Source organism: Alternaria ventricosa (assembly GCF_023758065.1).
Source record: "Alternaria ventricosa strain BMP 2768 chromosome Unknown scaffold_2, whole genome shotgun sequence".
Classification (NCBI taxonomy): Eukaryota; Fungi; Ascomycota; class Dothideomycetes; order Pleosporales; family Pleosporaceae; genus Alternaria; species Alternaria ventricosa.
This window is the reverse complement of record NW_026055682.1, coordinates 1,412,335-1,433,190: the sequence shown is the minus strand read 5'-3', so window position 1 is coordinate 1,433,190 and position 20,856 is coordinate 1,412,335. Positions and strand designations below refer to the sequence as shown.

The 20,856-nt window shown below is 52.5% G+C and overlaps 7 protein-coding genes across 7 annotated transcripts; 5 read left to right on the top strand and 2 right to left on the bottom strand.

Annotated features, from left to right (window-relative positions):
* Positions 1-707: 707 nt before the first annotated feature.
* Positions 708-2,624, top strand: J4E93_001466 (uncharacterized protein; the record flags this gene model as incomplete). Its single annotated transcript, XM_049339417.1, has 1 exon — positions 708-2,624. One exon carries the CDS (start codon positions 708-710, stop codon positions 2,622-2,624), a length of 1,917 nt encoding a protein of 638 aa, XP_049203374.1.
* Positions 2,625-6,566: 3,942 nt separating this feature from the next.
* Positions 6,567-7,548, bottom strand: J4E93_001465 (uncharacterized protein; the record flags this gene model as incomplete). The annotated part of the gene is made up of 2 exons (XM_049339416.1): positions 6,567-6,865; positions 6,918-7,548. The coding sequence occupies 2 exons, from the start codon at positions 7,546-7,548 to the stop codon at positions 6,567-6,569; spliced, it is 930 nt and encodes a 309-aa protein (XP_049203373.1).
* A 597-nt stretch (positions 7,549-8,145) lies between these two features.
* On the top strand, positions 8,146-8,616 carry J4E93_001464 (uncharacterized protein; the record flags this gene model as incomplete). Its single annotated transcript, XM_049339415.1, has 4 exons — positions 8,146-8,287; positions 8,334-8,365; positions 8,421-8,484; positions 8,534-8,616. 4 exons carry the CDS (start codon positions 8,146-8,148, stop codon positions 8,614-8,616), a joined length of 321 nt encoding a protein of 106 aa, XP_049203372.1.
* Positions 8,617-8,946: 330 nt separating this feature from the next.
* Positions 8,947-9,819, top strand: J4E93_001463 (uncharacterized protein; the record flags this gene model as incomplete). Its single annotated transcript, XM_049339414.1, has 1 exon — positions 8,947-9,819. The coding sequence occupies one exon, from the start codon at positions 8,947-8,949 to the stop codon at positions 9,817-9,819; it is 873 nt and encodes a 290-aa protein (XP_049203371.1).
* Positions 9,820-10,419: 600 nt separating this feature from the next.
* J4E93_001462 (uncharacterized protein) lies at positions 10,420-12,236 on the top strand (the record flags this gene model as incomplete). The annotated part of the gene is made up of 3 exons (XM_049339413.1): positions 10,420-10,796; positions 10,927-11,344; positions 11,394-12,236. 3 exons carry the CDS (start codon positions 10,420-10,422, stop codon positions 12,234-12,236), a joined length of 1,638 nt encoding a protein of 545 aa, XP_049203370.1.
* A 1,464-nt stretch (positions 12,237-13,700) lies between these two features.
* J4E93_001461 (uncharacterized protein) lies at positions 13,701-14,521 on the top strand (the record flags this gene model as incomplete). The annotated part of the gene is made up of 2 exons (XM_049339412.1): positions 13,701-13,754; positions 13,820-14,521. 2 exons carry the CDS (start codon positions 13,701-13,703, stop codon positions 14,519-14,521), a joined length of 756 nt encoding a protein of 251 aa, XP_049203369.1.
* A 4,017-nt stretch (positions 14,522-18,538) lies between these two features.
* On the bottom strand, positions 18,539-20,251 carry J4E93_001460 (uncharacterized protein; the record flags this gene model as incomplete). Its single annotated transcript, XM_049339411.1, has 3 exons — positions 18,539-19,503; positions 19,556-19,844; positions 19,895-20,251. 3 exons carry the CDS (start codon positions 20,249-20,251, stop codon positions 18,539-18,541), a joined length of 1,611 nt encoding a protein of 536 aa, XP_049203368.1.
* Positions 20,252-20,856: the final 605 nt, after the last annotated feature.

The following is a 20,856-nucleotide window of genomic DNA, read 5'->3' as shown; positions in this document are numbered from 1 at the left end:
CTTGTTCTGATAGGTAAGCGCAGAGCTTGATGTATTCCGACTGATGATCTCCTGAAAACAGGGCACCGAGCCTCATTCTGCGACGCACCCAACGCGCGGCCAAGCCAAAGTTAGCTGTGAAAGTGGATTCGTGGTGTTGATGAGTCGTTGGAGGCTACGGCAAAAAAGAGGGTTAATGAGGTAGCCTCGCTGACGCCCACCTAGGTAGTTGCCAGCGATGGCACGTGCGTGAACAGATCACAAGTGTAATGCGCCGGTACATCACAGCGCGAAGATAAAGCCAAGCTACCGAGACGCCGTGTAAGATGACGATCGCTCCACGGTCGCTCTCTGTAGTCATCCGAGTGTGCCTAGATCCTGCTTTCCATGTTCGAGGGTGTAAGACCTAACAAATGCCGGCACTAATATGTCACTGCAGCGACCGCCTGAAGCAATTTCAACATGTAGATGGAAACACCAGAAACCAATGGGGAACTAGCAAGATGGCTTTATATGAGAGATTGGTGGTATGACGCTGCCCAGATGGGTCGCAGATTGTAAACCAGGGATGATGGTAGCGGCAACGTGACGGCGCGTCTTTCTCGAGAACCTTGGAACCCCACCAAAATTTGAGCGCGCCTCTACACTCCCACAACTGCTGGATCGCATAACGCAGATGTTGACGCCAAGACAACCACAAGCCCGCTTCGACATTTACTGTAACGCAGATGTCGTTATTTGGTGGTAGCGCTCCGCCACCGCCCTCCTCCTACGAATCCACAACCTCATCGTCTTCCTCGGCGCGCTCATCGCCGTCAGTCGAGGAGATCCCAGACCCGCGTCACGCACAAGAAGCACAGACTCCCACTATCCCGGTTCCTTTAGACGTTAACGATGACCTGGATACCGACAGCGAGTCAGCGCGGGACGAGTCTGATGGAGAGGACGACGACGACGAGGTACCGGTGCGCCCGAATCGCTTCACTGGGCCGCCCCAAACATGGCAGAGCTACACCGAAGCGGATCGCCAGATAGCCGACTCCCTCGATCAGCTGCAAGAGACAGATCTCGCAGTACATCTGTATAACGCGCATGCACTCAAGCGACGATTACGACGGCTCCCAGAAGACAACGCGAAGGTCAAAAACTGGCAGAATAGGGACAACTGGCTCAAGACTGGGCAAGATCTTGAGTACGTGGATGCGGCGGGGTTCTTGCAGACGGCGATTGTGCCTTCCAAAGAGTGGACGGCATGGCCTATCCCTCCAGACGAAGAGCCTCCAAGTGGCCATGTGGACGAATGGACTGCTGGAAGTGCAAACACCGGAGATGCAGGAGATGAGCTGCGAGAGGAACTCCTAGCTGTTTTCTTACGGCTGGCTAAAGAGAAGTGGAACTCACGGGAAACGCCTTCGTCTGACTCCGACGCTGGAGATCACATGTCAGCTTCGCGAAGCAGATCTCGATCACGGAGCGCCGGTTCTGCGAAGCCGAAAGAAACGACCAAGGTTGGAACCAGGACAGACGATGTTGACGATGGCAACGACGCCGAACGCGATCGGGCGACTGGGAAGAAACGCGGCAGAAAACCTCGTACTGAGACACTCATGGAGCCGACTCTATTAGCGGACGATGCGAGAGCACAGCGACTTCTCCAGCCGACGATCCAGAACATGATGGGGAAACTAGACGAGCTTGCCTTAGCCATCCGCCGAACGCGTGTCAACCACTTCGGTCGTGGAGGGCCAGGCGATTCTTCCATGAGCGAATACACGTCAGGCGCAGAGTCGAATGGTCCGAGATCAAGGTCTACATCTAGAGCTCGGTCGAAGAGTGCGACAAGTCGCAGATCGAGCACCCGACCACTTTCGCGCGCAACGTCTACGGAGGCCGACCGCACAGTACGACAGAAGACAAAAGCCGCCAGAAAGGCAACAGATGAAAGAGAGCCCGCCAACGACGATGACATCTCAAGCGGAGGATCTGACTGGGAAAAGTCCAACAAAATTCCTCGCGAACGGAAGCGTCGCAGATCCTCCAGCACCATGGGCGATGGCGATAGTTCAGGAGACGAAGGTATACTAAGAGAAGGGCTTCTTGATTGGAGTGAAGTGCTCGGTCTAGCAGCTGTACAAGGCTGGAATGAAGGAGCTATTGCACGTACTGCCCAGCGCTGCGCAACTCTGTTTGGCGAGGGCATGTCTTTCATGCCCTTCCACGAAGCACTCGCATCAAAAGCTGCCCCCGGACCAGTATCCTACACCCCATCAACCATACCACCTCCAGTCATCCCCTCGATCTCACAGCCTCCGCCACTTAAACGCCCCTTCTTCCAGATCGGCACTCTGCGCTGCCCGCACGCAGATTGCTGGGGTCACGAAAAAGACTTTGCGTTGGCCTACCGTGTGGTCGAGCATTGCATGCGAGTTCACAAATACGACCCTAGAACTAATGACTCTGATAATGAAGAGCGGACGATTGGCGGTGTGCATATTGATGGCTTCCTACAGCCTATTACGGCGAAGCAGGGTTGGTTGGGGAATGGAAGGGCAAAGGCTGGGAAGGCTAGTAAGAGGGCGAGGACGGGGCAGAGTAGTAGTAGTCGGGGGGTGTCGGAGGCGGCTTTGAGTGCTGGAGAGGAGTAGGGTCGAATCGAGATTTGTAGACTTGTGTTAACGCTGTAGCAGCGCTGCGGACTTTGCAACCCGGACTAGTCATGACATCAGTGAACGTATCAACAATATCATCGCATGAGGACGATGACCTGCCATTTTCTGGACCATTTTTGTGTAAAAGCTATACATCTCGCATCGGTCCCTTTCTTCGCTTGCAAAGTATCACAAGACGGCCATACAGACGAATCACGGCAAAGCACCATCGTCGACTTGTCAATCCATCAATATGCAAATCCAAAGTCATTCGCGAACAGACTTCAAGCTCGAGCGCGGAGCCTAGAAGAAGCATATGCACCCCGCCAGACTGGTGGGGCTGGGAGCTACACTAATCGGGGTTAGCGCGATGACCAGCCTCGCCGGGCGCGATTTGGCGCGTCGAACTCGGCTCGAGAGCGACCATTCGCTCTCATCGCGCTGCACCCCGCACTCCAGCTGCCTCCATCACACCCTTCGCTATTGGCTATCACTGTCGCGAACATATTATTATTCTGGTCGCCTTTTGTTCTAATAGGCCTCTTCAATGAGCTGTCCCTTACCGTGAGTCGGCGCATACGATCATTCTTACCACCACGCCGCATACAATCCTGTCGACTGCTACGTCATGCCCGGTACGTGGTTCCCCTCCTCCTCCTCCGCAGTGGTTCCAGTATGAGCTTTGAGACTTACCGTGTGAACAGGTGGTCACGTACCGAACCGGTATCCGGATGATGCCCCTCTCGCTATCGTTCCTACGACACACCCACCGCAATCCTCGCCATACACTCCCTTACGTCGCGCTCCTTCCTCAGGCTTTCATCTTACATCATACAATACGAATAGTTCACCGCCGCCAATGACAGACCAAGAAAACATTCCACCCATGGCTACGCCGCCGGGGACAAACGACAGGAAAAGAAAGCCAGACGGCTACCAATTCGACACTTCTCCAAAGCGACCGAGACAGGATATATCGTCCGGGAGCCCCAGAACCCCGCTTGCGACGCAGAGCCAGTCTCGAAGCAATGCCAGCCGCCAGCACGGAACCCAGCACAACTACGGTGCATTCCCGGCAACCCCAGAATCAACCCCAGAGCAGATAAGAAAGACCCCACAGACTGCAGAACAGCACCATTCACATCGATGCAACATCTGCGGGATGCCGGCCTGTACGTTCAGGAGCCCGATCCATCTAAACCAAACAGCAAATATTACGCAGTCGCGTTCGGGAAATTCCCTGGCATCTACAGAAAATTCCAAGACGCTTTCCAGCAGAAAGGTAACGACATATATAAATACTTACGCGGAGACTTCTTCACAGCAGAAGAGGCATTGGCGTTCATGAACGCCAACAGATCCGCCATTGAAGAAGCGGAACGCCTCCGCGATCAGAGAAAACAAGAAAGGATCAAGGAAGCGACAGCATTGTACGAGCGAGATGTTGCGCGCTTAGCGCCGCGCCCAAAACCCAACATCCTCGCAGACTACTACGTCCCCGGAACCAATATCAAACTGGAACCCGAACAAAAGGCTGTGGTGCAAAAGATCCTAGAGGGGGAAAATGTGTTCTACACTGGTCCTGCAGGGACTGGAAAATCAGCCATCCTCAAGACCATTGTCCCAATGCTCAGAGAGCAAGGATGGAAGGTGCAAATTATAGCGCCAAGCAATCTCGCTGCGTACAACGTGGGTGGCCAAACAATTCATAATTTTGCAGCATGGAACATATACAGCTCCGGGAAGAAGTTGGACGACCTAAAAAAAGCTGCTCGCGGGAAGAAACAATGGAAAAAATTCAACGACGTCGAGGTGCTCGTCATCGATGAGATAAGCATGGTTCCGAACTCTGATCTCGAGCGATTGAGCGAGATTATGAAAGCTAGTAGATCTCCAAGACATAACGCCGATCTACCATTTGGTGGTGTTCAGGTCGTGGTTACCGGAGATGTGAGTCGCACCATGAAATACGTCACATCCACGCTAATCATCCTAGTTTTGTCAACTTGCACCCGTTGAACCTTTCAAGCATTGCATGGGATGTGGCACAAAGCTTAAACCCAAGGACGAAAAGGACCCGCTGGAGTGTGAAATTTCCTGTGAGACCAAGGGATGTGGCTACGGCCCCTGGCGAATGGCTGATAAGTGGGCTTTCTGCAGTGAAGTATGGCAGGTATGTTAGACGTCCCTTCTGTTCTTTACTCCTACTGTAGAAGTGCACTAACGCAGACAGAATTGCAACTTCACACATATCAATCTTACCAAGATTCACCGACAAAGCGACAGGAAATTTGTTGCTATTCTTCAAAAGATACGCAGAGGTAATATTTTCTCATCGTCGAAATGCTGCTTCGACACTACTTTTATGCCTGGGGGCAGCAAACTGACGCGTATCAGATGGTAACATTCTCGCGCCTCACGGACAGCTTCTACTCCATCATCCGAATGAGACAAAAGACGCCGTTCAACTACACTCGACACGTAAGAAAGTAAAAGAGGTTAACGATGATAAAATCGAGTTGATTGAACGGGCAAAGCTTGAATACAATTGCTTGGATCATTTTCAACAAACCGATCGTAGTGACGAATCTTTGGTGGACTACAAAGAGGCAAGCACAAAGCATCCTGCCAATCTCGGCTGTTTAAAACGCTTGGTATGTTACTTCTGTTGTCTTTCCGGGTCTCACTAACAATCCCGACAGGATGGGTGCCGCTACGATCCATGTGTGCTTATCAAAGGAAGTATGCGTGTAATGTTGGTGGCCAACATTGACCCCGCGAAGGGTCTGGTGAACGGTTGCCAAGGTTCTGTTACCGGTTTTGAGTCATACGACCGCAGCAAGCTGCCATGCAAAGAAGGCCGTCATGGTTCTTATGTACAATCTCAGCTCGAACTCTTCGCCAAGAAGAATACGCCCAAACCATGGCCAATTGTCACATTCGACAATAAGGAAGTGAGGACGATCTACCCAGACTGCGCTGTCACCGAGGTCATAACCTATAAAGAGGGTGGGAAAGTCAAAATAACGAACCGCCTATCAAGGACGCAACTCCCACTCTTGGCAGGTTATGCCATCACAGTGCACAAGTCCCAAGGCATGACGTTGGATCGCGTTACTGTTAATCTCTCGAAGGCCTTTGAGGCAAGCCAGATCTACGTTGCTCGTAAGTTATACTACATCTTTCGTTGCGGGACACAAGCTAACTCCCCGACCAGTCAGTAGAGCACGCTCGCTCAACGGGCTCAACGTTGTGGCGCTTCCGGAAAATACAACACTTCGTGCCGACCCAACAGTCCGAGAGTTCTTTGATACCTACCTTGACCCGACTTCGCCGCGTTATGTAGGTCAAAGACCGCAAGCGTCGCAGGCGGCGCCTCAATCCTTGGACATGGTTCAGTCTTCGCCGATGTCTTCGTCATCGCAGTTGCTCCAGTCTTCGCCAACGCCGCAAGCGCCGCAAACCTCCGAGTCATCGACGTCGTTGATGGCACTACAGGACTACCTGGCGTTGGTAACTCCTCCGTTATCGCAAGAGCCCGAGTCGGAGCAAGCACCTCCTTCCTCCCAATCATCGGAGTCATCGCAGGAGTGGTTGTAATTCTCAGCAGCCCCGTCGCGGAGAATTATAGGTTCCTATGTTGCGTATCATTCACTTCTTTTCTTTTGTTGAGAACCGTCCGCCTTTTGCGCGTTTCCATTCGTGGACATGGTAGTCTTTTGGCTGAGCCATCTAGGTGTCTGCATATACCCCATTTGTTGGTGATCGTTGGACACGACATTTGTATCTTAGATATATATTTCTATTCTTCATGGTCAGAAAGGCGGAAAAGCATCATATATTCGTCAATACAAACTACATGCACGAAAGTGAAATGGGTATCAACTTTGGAAGGAAATGTCTCATAGCCATGACCAAACTCGCGCTCCAGGCGGCAATTCACTCCGTCTTGCGGATGAGACCTTCACCCGGCTTCACGCGCTGAGCCCACTCCGTCCAACTGCCGTCGTACAACCGTCTCTGTTCTGTGGGGAATCCAGCTTCCGACAATGCCGCGTCAATGATTGCTGCCGTGACACCAGTACCGCAGCTGTTTATAATTGGCTTGGACGGATCCACGCCCTTGGACTTGAAGATGGCTTGAAGTTCGGAGGCAGGGAGAAAGGTCTTGTCGTTCGGGTCGAGGAGGTCTGTGATGGGTACGGAGGTGGAGTAGGGAATGTGCCCAGATGAGAGGCCTAGAGAGATCAGCTAACCAGATTGTATAGTATCGCATGCGACAGAACATACCTTCTCTGGGCTCTGGATCAACGCCCTTCCATCTTCCAAGACTACGAGCATCCAATATCTGCACTTCGTCTGCGCCTTCCTTTCCCAATTCTTTCGCAATGTCCTTCACTTCTTCAAAAGCGACGACTCTGTCCTCTTCCAAATTTGGCACCGCATACTCAGTCGGCTCGACGTCCTTTGGCTCTCCACTCTCTGTTGGAAACCCCTCCTCAACCCACTTGCGGAAGTTGTTCAGCACATGCACCTTCGGATGACCAAAGACCTGCAACGTCCAGCCCACTCTCGGCGCAGAGAAGATGCCCAATTCCTTTGTATCGTAGACAACGACGCTGTCTTCCCGTCGTATACCAAGATGTCTCATTGCGATTGCGAAATCTTCGGGAGTGGGTAACATGTGCGGGTACGGCGAATGGATGTCTTTGACGGCATCGAGATCAAAGAAGCGTGCGCGGGGGATGCGCTGTGCAAGAAAGGTGTCGTAGCCATTGCGACCGTCGTTGGGCAAGAACCAAGAGGCGCAAAGTGGGACAATGCGGGGTTCTGTAGAAAGTTTGCTGGCATTGTGCTTCAATGCCGAGTTGAGCTCAGATGGCGTGACGAGATAAGAGGAGAAGGCGAATTGTGAAGACATTGCCCTTCTGCTGCTTACAGCTATGGGGAAGCGGATAGACGGGGTAGAAGAGAGCGGACGTAAAGAGCAGCGGAAGCGTGAGACGAACATTTTGGAATTTGTCTGATGGCTACGATGGAATGAGAAGGTGTCTCTGGTCGGCGAGGAAGGGAAGAAGGAAACAAGATTTGTGGAGCTAGACGGCGAGGTGAAGCTTCCCTAATCTACAATCCTCGTGCAGCGTAGAGGGTCCGCATCGAGCTTCAGCGTTAGTGCGGGGAACTGCAGCAAACCTGAAGAGGGTCTGATCTCCTTGCCCCCTGTATTGACTGATGACAGCAATCGGTGGCGTAGCCTCTATCAGACGGTCATGATAGATGTACCATAGCACGGCGTGTATGTATAACAGAAGTTGCGTGATTGTGTGTTTGTGATGCGTGATAGTCGCTCTCAGCGTGGAGCTCCAGCTTAAGCTCAGACCCCTGCGGAATTACGCGCAATCGCCGCCCCTCACCGCCGTAAGCTGCCGCCTCGGCATGTTTTGGTGCTGTTGATCTTGTTTTCCATCCAATCTACGCGCCAACCTCGAAATCTACCTTCCAAGTGACGAGAGACACGATGAAAGTCACTATACGCGAGTGGAACGCCGTCGCTGCCTGGCGCTGGGATATGCCAGACGACGATGTCTGCGGTATCTGTCGTAACCCATACGACAGCACTTGCTCCAAGTGCAAGTTTCCTGGCGATGAGTGTCCGCTATGTATGTCTGACCATGATGATGCTGGGTCTAGACTAACGTGAGATAGTACTGGGAGAGTGCAACCATTCTTTTCACATGGTACGCGTCCATACCCATGAAGTCATCCTGGGCGACAAAGACTAACACGTCTTAGCACTGCATCTTTTCCTGGTTAAAGCAAGAGAGCTCTCTGGAGAAGTGTCCCATGTGCCGACAACGTATGTACGCAAGCGAACTACCAGATCTCCAGCTAACTTGTGCATCCAGCTTTCAAGTCGAAGAGTCAAGACGCGCCGACAGCCACCGAAACCCCGGCACCGACCCAAGAACCCGACACAAGCCCGCTGTAGCTTTCGGATTACACGGTCGATTACGGATACTCATTGAGAGGCTTTATGTCAACTCGATCTGCAGGCATGAGACGGAAGCTGGGAAAGCGGCGCTTCAATACCTTGGCTTGCACACGGATGTTACTATCGGCGTTTGGATTTGGATGATACCCTAAGGACTGCATTACATACTTTAGCCTTTGAGCTAGGGGCCTTCCACCGCATCCCGTACCTGACTTGCTGCCTTGGGGTTGATGAGGTAGTGTGCATGGACCACGTCCCTTATCGATCATGCACCTTACTAGAGCTCCCGAACTCCGTTAACTCCAGTCTTCCATCAACTCCCACAACATGTCTAGCAACCCTAACACTACAGAGTACCGTTCAGATCGTCGCGCATCGATTTCTCCACGATCAAAGTCAGTAGAGCGCGCCGAAGACCCTCCCGACGACGAGGTCCACGAGCAACAGCAGCCTGGCGATGCGCCAGAAGACGAGTATGAGGACGACATACCGTACCCCGAGCCCAGTGACGAGCAGCCGCTGCTACCACCGCCGAACTTCCGACCCTTCTTCAGCCTGATCGAAGACACCACATCGGGCGAGCACTATCACCCGTATACACACTATGTATTTGCCGACGACGACCCGACCATCATAACTGCTGCATCGATGCGAGGCCTGGGGCTGGATGATACAAAGTATCTCCCGCATGATGCGCCGGGTGGAGGGGAGAGACGACGCAATCAAGGGAGCGAAGAAGGAGACGAGCAAGACTCACCAGTCGAGTCACCGCTGCCCCCGCCCATACCGGGTGTCAAGGAGCATTACCTCATAATCGATATCGGCGCAGACGGGCGCGCAGTCGTAGATGCGCAGTCGCTTTCGTCAGAGTGGCAAATCACCGATACGGATGTACGGATAGCTCCCTCGTTCGATGAGGACTCGCCGGATCAAGGATACATGCTGCGCATACAAGGCATCGACATACCGAGGAAGAGCAAGGGCAAAGGCAAGGGTGAAGTTGGGCAGGACAGGCTGACTGAGGCGAGGGAACAGCAAGGCGACATCTTCGACGCGTTGGATGGGCTAGTGCAAGATGTTGAAAGAGGGCTGGAGACTGCTAGCAAGATCTCAGGCGCGCGGTCCAGAGAGGAAGACCAGGGCACGTTGACTGATGTCCGCGAGGGCGACGTAGAGAAGACGGTGGGTGATGAAGCATGATGCTGGTATGCTCTGCCGTTTCGCAAGTGGATCCAGGTCACCTGGCACACTCCCCGTTCAGTGCGCATATGTATCGAGCACGCGCTTCTTTGCTACTACAACTGCGTTGACTCAGAGGCGGGTTCTGGTTGGTGGCGTTCTTGGCTGCTCAGCTGCAGTATGTTCGCAGTAACATCTAACAGTCATATACGCCTCTGTAAGAGTCGGTCATTAACTTCAGGAGCGACATTCGCATGCTGGCTTTGACTCCACGGCACGATGCCGTCTTTCTCACCTACTGTATACTTATACCCATCACAGACTGCGAGCTGCATAGTGTGAGCTCCTTCATCATTCAAGCACTATGTATTACTTTTGCTTGATGCCGCAATGTAATAGACACAGGCTATTTACCTCAGCACGATTTCTCTCACTTTGCTCACCGCCATGGGGTGGGTTGCCGGTCGCTCCTTCCTCCCTCCTTCTCTCACTACAAGCGAGGCGGGACGGTATGGGCACGGGCACCCACTATATGATTCAAACCTCTCTGCGTCAAGCTTCCTCATCACTTCCTACCTCCACTTCCTATCATTTCCCTAGCTTTACAGTCAAGTATCAATCATGGCTATCTTACGCACCCTCCTCGTCGCTGCCTCAGTGCTCTGCCTCACCACAGGCTATGAGCTCAAGGCGGAATACAACGCGAGCAACTTCTTCGACGATGGTTCCTTCCGTTTCTACAGCGGCTGGGACCAGTTCACCCAAGGCATGGCTCTCTACGTCTCCAAGGAAGAGGCAACTTCACTTGGACTTGCTCGCATCGACGACGGCAAGGTTCATCTAGGAGTCGATACAACTCAAGTACTCCCTCCGCAAGAGCCCGGTGAAGGCTATGGCCGCAAGAGCGTCCGACTAGAAGGAGTGCAGACGTTCGACAACGGACTCTTCATTGCCGACTTTGAGCACCTGCCTAGTGGATGTGGCATGTGGCCTGCTTTGTAAGTCTCACTTTCCAACTATCCCTCACCTTCTCGGACTTTTGAGTTAGTACCGACTCTCGCACCCTCTCTTGTGCTCATCATCGTTTGTGTGACACGTCAGACATGTACATCGGCTAACCACGTGCAGCTGGCTGCTCCACGACACAGGTCATCAAGAGGAGTGGTACTCCGAGTTCGACATCATCGAAGGCGTCTCTATGAACTCCCGGAATTCTCTCAGCCTTCATACCGGCTACACGCCATGCAAGATGCGAGACAATGGCGGATCAGGCGAGACGCGCCCAGACCTCGAATGCATGGAACATCGCGACTGCGGCGTCAATGGTCCCGAGGGCTCCTTCGGCCAACCCTTCAACGATAACCGAGGCGGTGTCTGGGCAGCCCAAGTCGAGGACGATGGCATCCAGGCATGGTTCTTTCCTCGGGGTCACGAGCCATCGGGTTGGGATAGCGCCAATCCTGACCCCAACACATGGGGCACGCCTGTGATGAACTTCGTTGGGGATGGCTGCGATATTCGCAATACGTTCAAGAAGATGAAGATCGTAAGTACATTCGATCATGTGGATTCGAGTGCCTACTAACATGGGACAGATCATAAACATTACCTTTTGCGGCTCAATGGCCGGTGGCAATGCTTGGTCTGGCTATTCTCATTGCGCAGCGGAGACACACGACGACTCTTGCACTCACTTCGTTGCGACCAACCCCGACAAGTTCAATGAAGTGTACTATCTCATCAACTCGGTGAGGGTTTATCAAAACGGCGCTGGGGCTGGCTACCAGGACAACAGCCTCCTACCTTCATTACCTCAAGCGTCCATTACTTCAACCCAGGACGAGCGTCTCTCAGCGGCTCTCGCAGAGCAATCTCCCATTCCGGTAGCAACGACTACCATCATCACCACGACGAAGATTATAACTTTGCCAGCGACGTTGACTCACGGATCTGGCTACGCCCCGTATAGCTCATCGGTATCCGCCACAGCTCCAACGACTTTCGAGGTTCTCTATGGAGCAGCGCCCACGGTAGTTACCGTAACAACGGTCATTACGTCAACAAAGGTTATGACACTGCCTGCGACTTTGACTGGCGGTAGGAACGAGGGCCCATATGATCCCTCAGCATCCTCCACGACTCTCACCACCTTTCACAACAAGCGTCTTTTGTTGTCGGCTTCAGAGGTAGCTCCCGCTTTGGATGCATCATCGGCAACATCTACCAAACCCGTGGGCACAAGGACCGGCGGCAACAACTACAGTGGTTATGATCCGTCAGCGACATCTACATCTGCCAAGCCTACAGGTACAAGGATCGGAGGCATTACCAACTACACCACTGTACAGACGCCTCCGGCGTCATCTACGAAGCCTATAGGCACAACGATGGAGGGTGTCACTAACTACACCACCCTCACTGCTTCGGCTGTGGCTTGAGTTGTGTCCGCGAGAGCAAGTCGAGCGCGCGGCTGATCCCTTAGCTCGTTGGGTGGATAAGAGTGACTCGATCTCAATCATGCATATTATGGCGTTATGGGAGAACATCTGAGGCGGGAGAGAATGTACGGATAGATGAGCAAAGGCGGGAGATCAGAGGTTCAGCGATTTCATTTCAAAATACAATGCCAGATAGGCGCGGATATATACGTGCGAAAATACATCATCTTTACTCACCTCTTCTCTCGCATCTCTCTCCACTACCCTCGCCTCATTACCACCGTCATCCTACCAAGGAATCACCACCCCGAACCGATCAACCAACCTCCCACTCTCCCACCCTTCCTCGTCCATCTTATCCAAAACCCTCATACAATCTTTCACACTCTCCTCCACCTTAATCGCCCCTTCCTCCTTCCATTCCACTAACCCCGTTTCAACTCTTCCAGGATGCAGCATCAAAAACTGAACATCGGGTACATCAATAGTAAGACTCTTCACCACCGCATTCAGCGCCGCTTTACTGGCTCGGTACGCGTAACCACCGCCCGCCGTGTTCGCGGATATGGAGCCCATTCGAGAAGATAAGATGACAACTCTAGGTTTCGATGCGGATTGAGCAGCAGAGAGTTGGAGGTTCCACAAGAACGTTTTAACAACGTTAAGCGTGCCCCAAGTGTTGATCTCAAACGTCCGCATCATAGTTACGTGATCCATGGCCTCCAGTGTCTCGGTCGCTGCAACATCTTTGTCGCCCTGTTTCTGCTGGGCGACGATTTCCGGAACGAGTCCTCTGATGCCGGCGCAGTGGATGATAAGGGATATCGATGTGTTCAAGATGTTTGAAGCGAATTCTTTGAGTCCTTCAGTAGAGGTTATGTCGAGTCTGTGAAAGGAGATGGTGTTTTGTTGGTGAGCGGGGAGAGGGAATTCCTGGTTGTCCATGGCTATTATGATGGGCGGCGTTCGTAGAGAGGCATAGTATTGAACGAATGCAAGACCGAGACCGGAGGATGCGCCTGTTATGAGGATGGTTTCTACTGGCATTTTGGGTTGTGGTGTTGGGGTTATGGTGTTGGTGTGTATAGAGGCCTAGGTAGGCAGGCGACTATGAGAAGTTTTGCAGGTACACAGTCGATATATTACAGATCGCATCTCAATGTGGCAATTTTGTTGAAAGGAAACTATACTACAAAAAGTTCTGGCGTCGGAAGTAGTGGGGGTGAAGAGCCTCAGGGTCCTAGTCCATGCCGCCTAGGTTTGCCGATCTGGAGGTGACGATGGTTCCCCGCAGTCTACCCGTTGGCGGCAAACGGGTAGCGACCCGCATTACGGATTGGCTTTGGAGAAGGATATAAAGACTATCTGGAGATGTTGTCGTGGTACAAAGTTTGTTCCAAGTTCGACTGCATTTGAAAGAACGTGCTAAGCGGCCTTTTGCATGACGTAGCTCTTGCCGGCACGATGTTCTATCAACCTGGAAAAGAAGACCATGGGCTACCGTATGATCCATTCAAAGTATGCAAGTTCATGAACCTGCCTAATCGCCAGCTAACATACACACACTAACGCCCACCACCCAGGCATGCGTCCTCCCCCGCCCCATAGGCTGGATATCCACCCTTTCCCCCACCGGCGCCGCAAACCTAGCACCCTACTCTCAATTCAACAACCTCACCTTCGACCCACCCTACGTCATGTTCAGCGCAAATCAAACACCATCCAACAGCCAGAAAGACACCGTCCGCAATGTCGAAGCCACGGGGAAGTTTGTCTGGAATCTAGCGACGTATGAATTGAGGGAGGAGGTGAATAGAAGTGCCGTGCAAGAAGAGTATGGTGTTGATGAGTTTGAGATGGCGGGGGTGGAGAAGGAGGATAGTAGGGTCAGTGGCGTTGTTATTAGTGGTGGTGGCGGGGATGGAGAGGCGAGAAGAGAGATGATGATACCGATGGTGAAGCGCAGTCCAGTCAAGTTCGAGTGCGAGTACTACACCACCTTGCGCCTTCCCGGTAATCCGCCTATGGGATCGGCAGATGTTGTGATTGGAAAAGTGGTTGGTGTGCACATCGATGAGCGCGTTTTGACGGACGGCAAGATCGATGTGAGGAAGACGGAGCCGATTGCTAGGTGTGGGTATTATGAGTATGCGGTTGTGAGGGAGACATTCGAGATGCGGATACCGGGGGAGGATAAAGCGATTTTGGCGGGGTTGGAAGGGAGTGCGAAGAAGAATGAGAGGTTGGATAGGGTGGGGGATGTAGATCAGGAAGAGATGCGATGATGGGAAGTATTGTACATGACACGTGCACGATAGTAATGGCGGCAATGTCGCTATCTCTACCTAGGGCTGATATAATGAAACGAAACATGCAGACCAGTCTGTCGGAAAGACGAACTCCAAGATACCATACCCCAAACGCCGAAGACAGCAGGGTTCCCAACAACAGCCATCGATGACATGCGGGTGTGAATGTCAGGACCAAGATTCCTAGTGGCTAGGCGCTCGTGATGCTTTGGTAAAACTGCTTGATCTGTGCATCCAGCAGGTTCAATTTCTTCTCAGGAAGTGCGACGACTTCAAGACGTTCGAGCGTCCTCGCTCGGCTGACTGTTCGGAAATATTAGCGATGTGCTGCGGACTAGAATACCTTCTAGGAGAGCACCTACGAGCCACATATACCATTGCCTCTTCAAAGGCCCTTCGCAAATTCACCTTGACGCGATCAAGTGACATACCCTTGAAGACGTGTTAGAACGCATGTGAGATTTCAGGACTCTCAGTGACATACCTGGGCTTTGTGGATGGTCATGGCGTAGCCAGCCATCAGTGGGAGCTGTGCTCGCGAAAGGCGGCTGCTTCCTTCACCGGATCCGAATTCGGTAACCAAACAATCGGGGTATATAGTTCTGCGCTGGCCATTGTCGAATTCGACAATTGGCCACACTTGAACACGGTTCCTTCGGCAAAAGTCCTCGATCTCAACTTCACATAAGCGCGCATGGGGACCGCCCAACCCTAGCGCCTTCTTTGTTAACTTCGTGCCATCGTATTTCTCGAAGTCAACTATCCGACCCTGTGATCCGTTGACGAGACCCTGGCTTGGGGAGAGGTTCTTGAGCAGTAAGACGCGCATGTCTTGCTTGAGCGTCACGAACTGTTCGTAGCGATGAGCATCATCACCCTGCGTGGCCGTCAGCGGATGTTGTTTGGAAAGAACTTCTCACTTACTATGCACCCTTTCGGTCGTTTTCTGAGCCATTGTAAGTGTTCGTTATCTCTGTCATCATCACTAAGCTGTAGCCGGTCCTTTGCTGTGAGCTTTATGGCCTCGCCCGGTAGGATTGCAATCTTTTCGTCGTTGGCGTCTCTGACGTCATCATTATGGGAAAACAACTCGATGGCACCATCCATTCCTGAACGGGGTTCACGTAAAGTGGCCCTCATGTCGTTGGTAAGTTGAAATCCATCTAGTTGTCGTTAGCAACGTGTCTAAACAAGCTCCAATGATGTATAAGTTTGGATTCATGAAGGGCAAAGGCTCTTACTAAGTCTGATGTGTTGGAGGATATCCTGGAAGTTTGGATCACCTTGTCGAAAGATTTGCGTCAGGTGAATACATTCAAAATCGCATTCCTGTAGTAGTCAGAGTGACGATCGAGCTGGTGAGGGCGGTATTTTTGTACCTTCCATGCGTTGCTAAGGAAAGCAAATTTCTTGACATCGAGGAACGTCCTGTTACACCGATCACACTTGTATTCGCTAGGGTTCCAAGTTCGGTTGGGCTTAAGCTCGAATCCGCACCAGTAACAACGTTCGAAGGGCTTGACTGGTGGGAGCTGACAAAACTACAGTCGTTAGCGGGTGATCTCACTGAGGTGGGCCTGTCAACATACATCTCCTGTGACAACCATCTGTACGCCACCAAACGCTGCAGTGCTGTTTCTAGCACGCTTCATCACGTAGCTGAGGCGTTCGAAGAAGTTGCTCTCCATCATGCTGACTTCATCAATGACAAGGACATCAGTCTCTGTGAACTTGCACGTGAACCCCTCCCCCTCATCCTTCATCTTCTTTTCCATCTCCTCCAGTAGTGTATTGACAGATTTCATGTTGACCTTCGGGGCCCAGCCAGCATAACCCCATGTCGTGATGCCCCCTACATTGAGCGCAGCAAGGTTCGTGGGTGCAATCACGAACACTCGCTTGTTCATCTTCTCCAATCTCTTCTTGAATGTACGAAGCACAACAGACTTTCCACAGCCAGCAGAGCCGGTGTAGAAGACGTTATGTCCGTTCATGATACGATCTACCACCCACTCCTGCTCAGAACTTAAAGTCACCTCGGGCTCAGTGCTCTCGTTGTCGACAGTGGAAGACGCGTCGGCAGAGCCATGCTCTTGCGAATTATCCGGAGACGTCAATGGTGTATCATGACTGCCCGGCGTTACTGCTTGGCTTGATGAAGAGGTGGCAAGAGACTCTGTGGAAGGTCTCGAGCTCGAGGTGGACGCGCGCTGAGGGATCTGCGGTTGAGATTGAGAAGCGAATTGCGTGGGTGACTGCTGAATTGTTCTGGGCTGAGGCTGAGGAGCGGTGGTCGTCGGTATTTGCTGAATTACTCTGGGCTGGTGCTGAGGAGCGGTGGTCGTTGGTATCTGCTGCATTATCCTGGGCTGAGGCTGAGGAGCGGAAGTTGTCAGTATCTGTTGTTGCGCTTGAGCCTGGAACTGAGGAGCGGAGGTCGTCAGTATCTGTTGTTGCGCTTGAGGCTGATACTGAGGAGCGGTGATCATTGGTATCTGTTGTTGCACTTGAGGCTGGTACTGGGGAGCGGTGATCGTCGGGGTCTGCTGAATTGTTCTGGGCTGATACTGAGGAGCGGAGGTTGTCGGTACCTGTTGTTGCGCCATAGGCTGATACTGAGGAGCGGAAGTTGTCGATGTCTGCTGAGTCGGCCTGGGCTGAGACCGAGCAGCCTGCGACGCTGCAAATTGCTGAGCCAGCTGGCGATTACGTTGAGCCGTCGCAGGATCCGGAGACTTCTTGCGTTGAAGTTCCAAGTAGGCGCGACCATGTTCCCAATCAAGCGCAGTCTCGCTAAGAGCCCTGTGCACTTCCATATGGTCCCAAGCTGCATCTCTAGTCGGGAAACCACCCTCTTGCTTGTTACCCGGGCCGCGCGCGAGAAGGTCCGTTCCAATGAAGTTGTCGAACTTAATCCTATCCCAATCTCCATAGACACCAGGCATGTGACCTCCAGGTACTGCGTAGAATCCTTTTCCTTTTTTTTGTCGATGAACATACAGGATCATCGGGCAGTCCCCACTCTCTAACAGGCAGCTGAGAGCGAATGTATCTTCCTGTCTGGGCATCTACTCCCGATTCCGGACCCGGCCGTACTTCATTCTCGTTGTACTTAATCCCGCCTGTCTTTAGGTGCTTATTGTTCGCATCGTTGTGTCCCCCTTGATTTTTTCTCTTCTTAGCCATGGTCGCAGGCCGTCCGTTTGATAACGCGTGTGCGGTCGATGGTTATTCCGAGACTTCGAGGGATGGAAGCGTATCGCGGGAAATTGCGCGTTCGTGTGGTATGAGGTGCGATCGTTCCGTACAAGAGCTCTTTCCAAGCGCGCGAATTTACTAGAAGCTTGTTAGCATCAGAAAGTCCGGGCATTCCGCCGTCTGACGTGAGTTGAGGGCAATGACGCGAGTAATGAGACCTACCTTGGATGGAAATGCGTATAACGATAGGAAAATATGCAGTGCGACAGAATTGTAGTTCTTGGATGGCGGCCAGCTGTGAAGATGCATGGTTGCGGCACGGCAGACCTGGTCCATGGCTCGCCGCGGAGCGATGATGTAACAGGGACGCGCACGCCAAGCCAACGCCCCAATCGCGTAGCTCTCACGCTAGCACGGGTGGAGGTGTCCACGGGTTCGTTGAACATGTGGGGATGAACTGCTCTTGTTGCGTTCGCGTTCGTCTCGTGATAATCCGATTAGAATTACTCTTAGTGTTGCATATCGGTCGCTTAGGTACATGATGATGTTGATATGCCGAGAGAGGCAGAATCGGTACGTCTCCATTCCCATCCACGGGCGCGGGACGGAATGGTGTTAGCGACATTTCTACAAGAAAAGCAAGTATTGGGCAGAGATTGTAATCTATCACCAGGACTAGGGGAACAAGAAGCAATGTGACGTGATAAGTAAGTCGTGAAATAGCTCATGCGACGCATACTTGATAGCTCATGCTACACTATCTCCACCGCACATCCCCCTCCAATCAAAATCCCACTAGTAGACATACCGGAAGTTGGGGTTCTCCTTATCCGTCAAATCATCAAAACCATGCGCATTGCTAATGTCCTTTCCAAACTCCCTGTCCTTCTTCTTGTTCCTGAGCGTGAGGTTGAACCTCAAAAACGCAATGACACACAGCAGCGCGCTGTAGCACCCGAGATGAATAGCCAGGGACTTGAGATAGCGTGGGTCGCCATCGAAAAATACTTTCGGTCCAATCGCATTACCCGCGCACCACGCGAAGAAGTTCATGGTGATGCAGACGGATTTCTTGGTCTGTCCGCCGACGTTGCGGGTAAGCATGGACATGCCGAGACCCTGGGCGGCCCAGAAGGTGAAGACGATCCAGTAGGAGATGAGCAGACCGGCTTTGGTAGCGTTGTTTGTGTTTTTAACGGTCATGATGATGATTGTGCCGACGAAGGCGGGGATCATGAAGACGGCCATGGTAAGCAAGTTTTGCTTTGTTTTCTTGACCATCCAGGCGGAACCCATTAGTGTGGCGATGATGACGACACCAAGGACCATGGCGAGGAGCTGGACTTGGAGAGTGTCGAAACCGAGGTCTTTGATGATGATGTTGTAGAAGGCGCCGAGGCCTGACGTGGGTAAAGTGGTGAAGATCTGAATGCCCATGTAGCAGTAGGTTTGGGGGTCGAGAAGGGCTTCTTTGAATTGGTAGGCGCGGAACTTTTTGTTCTGGAGACCGGTTTGGTTGGAGCGTACACGCTCAACCATGAGCTTCTTGTCTTCCTCTGACCAGCATTTGGCGCGCATAGGGCTGTCGGGGAGGCGGAAGATGACCCACAATCCCCAGATGAAGGAGAAGCAACCATATGTGATGAATATAGCTTGCCAGGATCGGATGGAAGCGTTACCGGGGTTCGCAGAGAAGCTAGGGTGTCTGATGTTGGTGAAAGCGTATGCGAGGAGACCGCCGACAATTTGTTGCATGCCGTCTGGAGGTAAGGATTAGTTGGTGTTGTATGTCTTTGATCTTGTATAACTTACTCATCATGTACCAGTACGTAACGATCTGGGCCTGCTCCTCACGCTTGTACCAGAGAGAAGTCATGATAAGGAAAGCGGGCTGGCAGACAGCCTCGAAGATACCAAGGAGTGTTCGGCAAACGACGAGCGCAGGGAAGCTGAAGCAGGCTGCATGGCAGGCAAGTACGGTACTCCATGCAAGAATGTTGAATCCGAGGTATTTGGCTACTGGTACTCGTTGGAGAATCCAGTTGGTTGGGTATTCGACGACCAGTACAGCGAGGTAGATACAGGTGGTGAGCCACCCAAACTGTCATGAGTCAGTGCATGATACTAGTGCCCACAGACTTTGCGACTCACAGTCTCTTTGGAAAGAAGCGCGGGAATATCCTCACGGATACCCATGATGGAGGTAGCGGACATTGTGCCCTTGTCCAGCGATTGCAGGAAGTACGTGATGACCATAATAGGCAGTACACGACGGTCGATCATCTTCTTTAACCGGGCGTTCTCCTCTTCCGAGATGAAAACCTCAGAAGCGTTTGCGTATTTGGCAACCTCCTTGTCGATACGGTTGTAGTCGGCATGGTCGCCCTTCTCGTCTCCTCCTTCGGAGAACACGCGCTCGACCTGGCTAATGTCCTGCTTATCGTCCGAATGACGAACAACCTCGGGTGTGTTGTGCACGCCATCGGCACTGGCTCTGGTGGTAGCCATCTTGAAAAGGACTTCCGAGAGCTTGACAGCGGAAGAAAGAATGAGGTTTGCAAAGAAGAAACCCCAGGACTCGCGAGTGAGCTGGCCAGGATGGAGGAGCGGTCGAGTTGATATTTCTACCCGATTTTAGATTGTTCCGTCCAAGCGTTCCCCGGCCTCAAGCTACCCCAGGCTGGCAGGCTACTCCGCAAATCCTAGGATCCAAGAACCTGCACGTTCAACGTCTAGCCGGGTATTGACTATTGGTGATCATCTCCTTGTTTCCGCACCCCAGTTCGAGGTAGGATTCTGGAAAGGCGTGCTGCAAGCGCGACCCTGTCGGCGCCAACGCTGCATCTTGAGTCGCTAGCCTCTGGGGTTCGCCAACCCCGCCACCATGCCATCCATACAGATAGTGGAGTGCTTGGGAATGCGGAGTAGGATCAAGCAGTGTGGAGAGTGCCACCACTTGGCGGTGGTCCGGTTGTGGTAAAACATCGGCGTAGATGCTGCCGAAAGGCCACCCGCGTCACTCGTGAAGGCATGTGATGGGTCAAGCTCGCGCGAGTGTCATGCGAAGCTTCGTTGCTGGGCCCAAGGCGGCTGGTGGAAGATTTTGTCCGCCT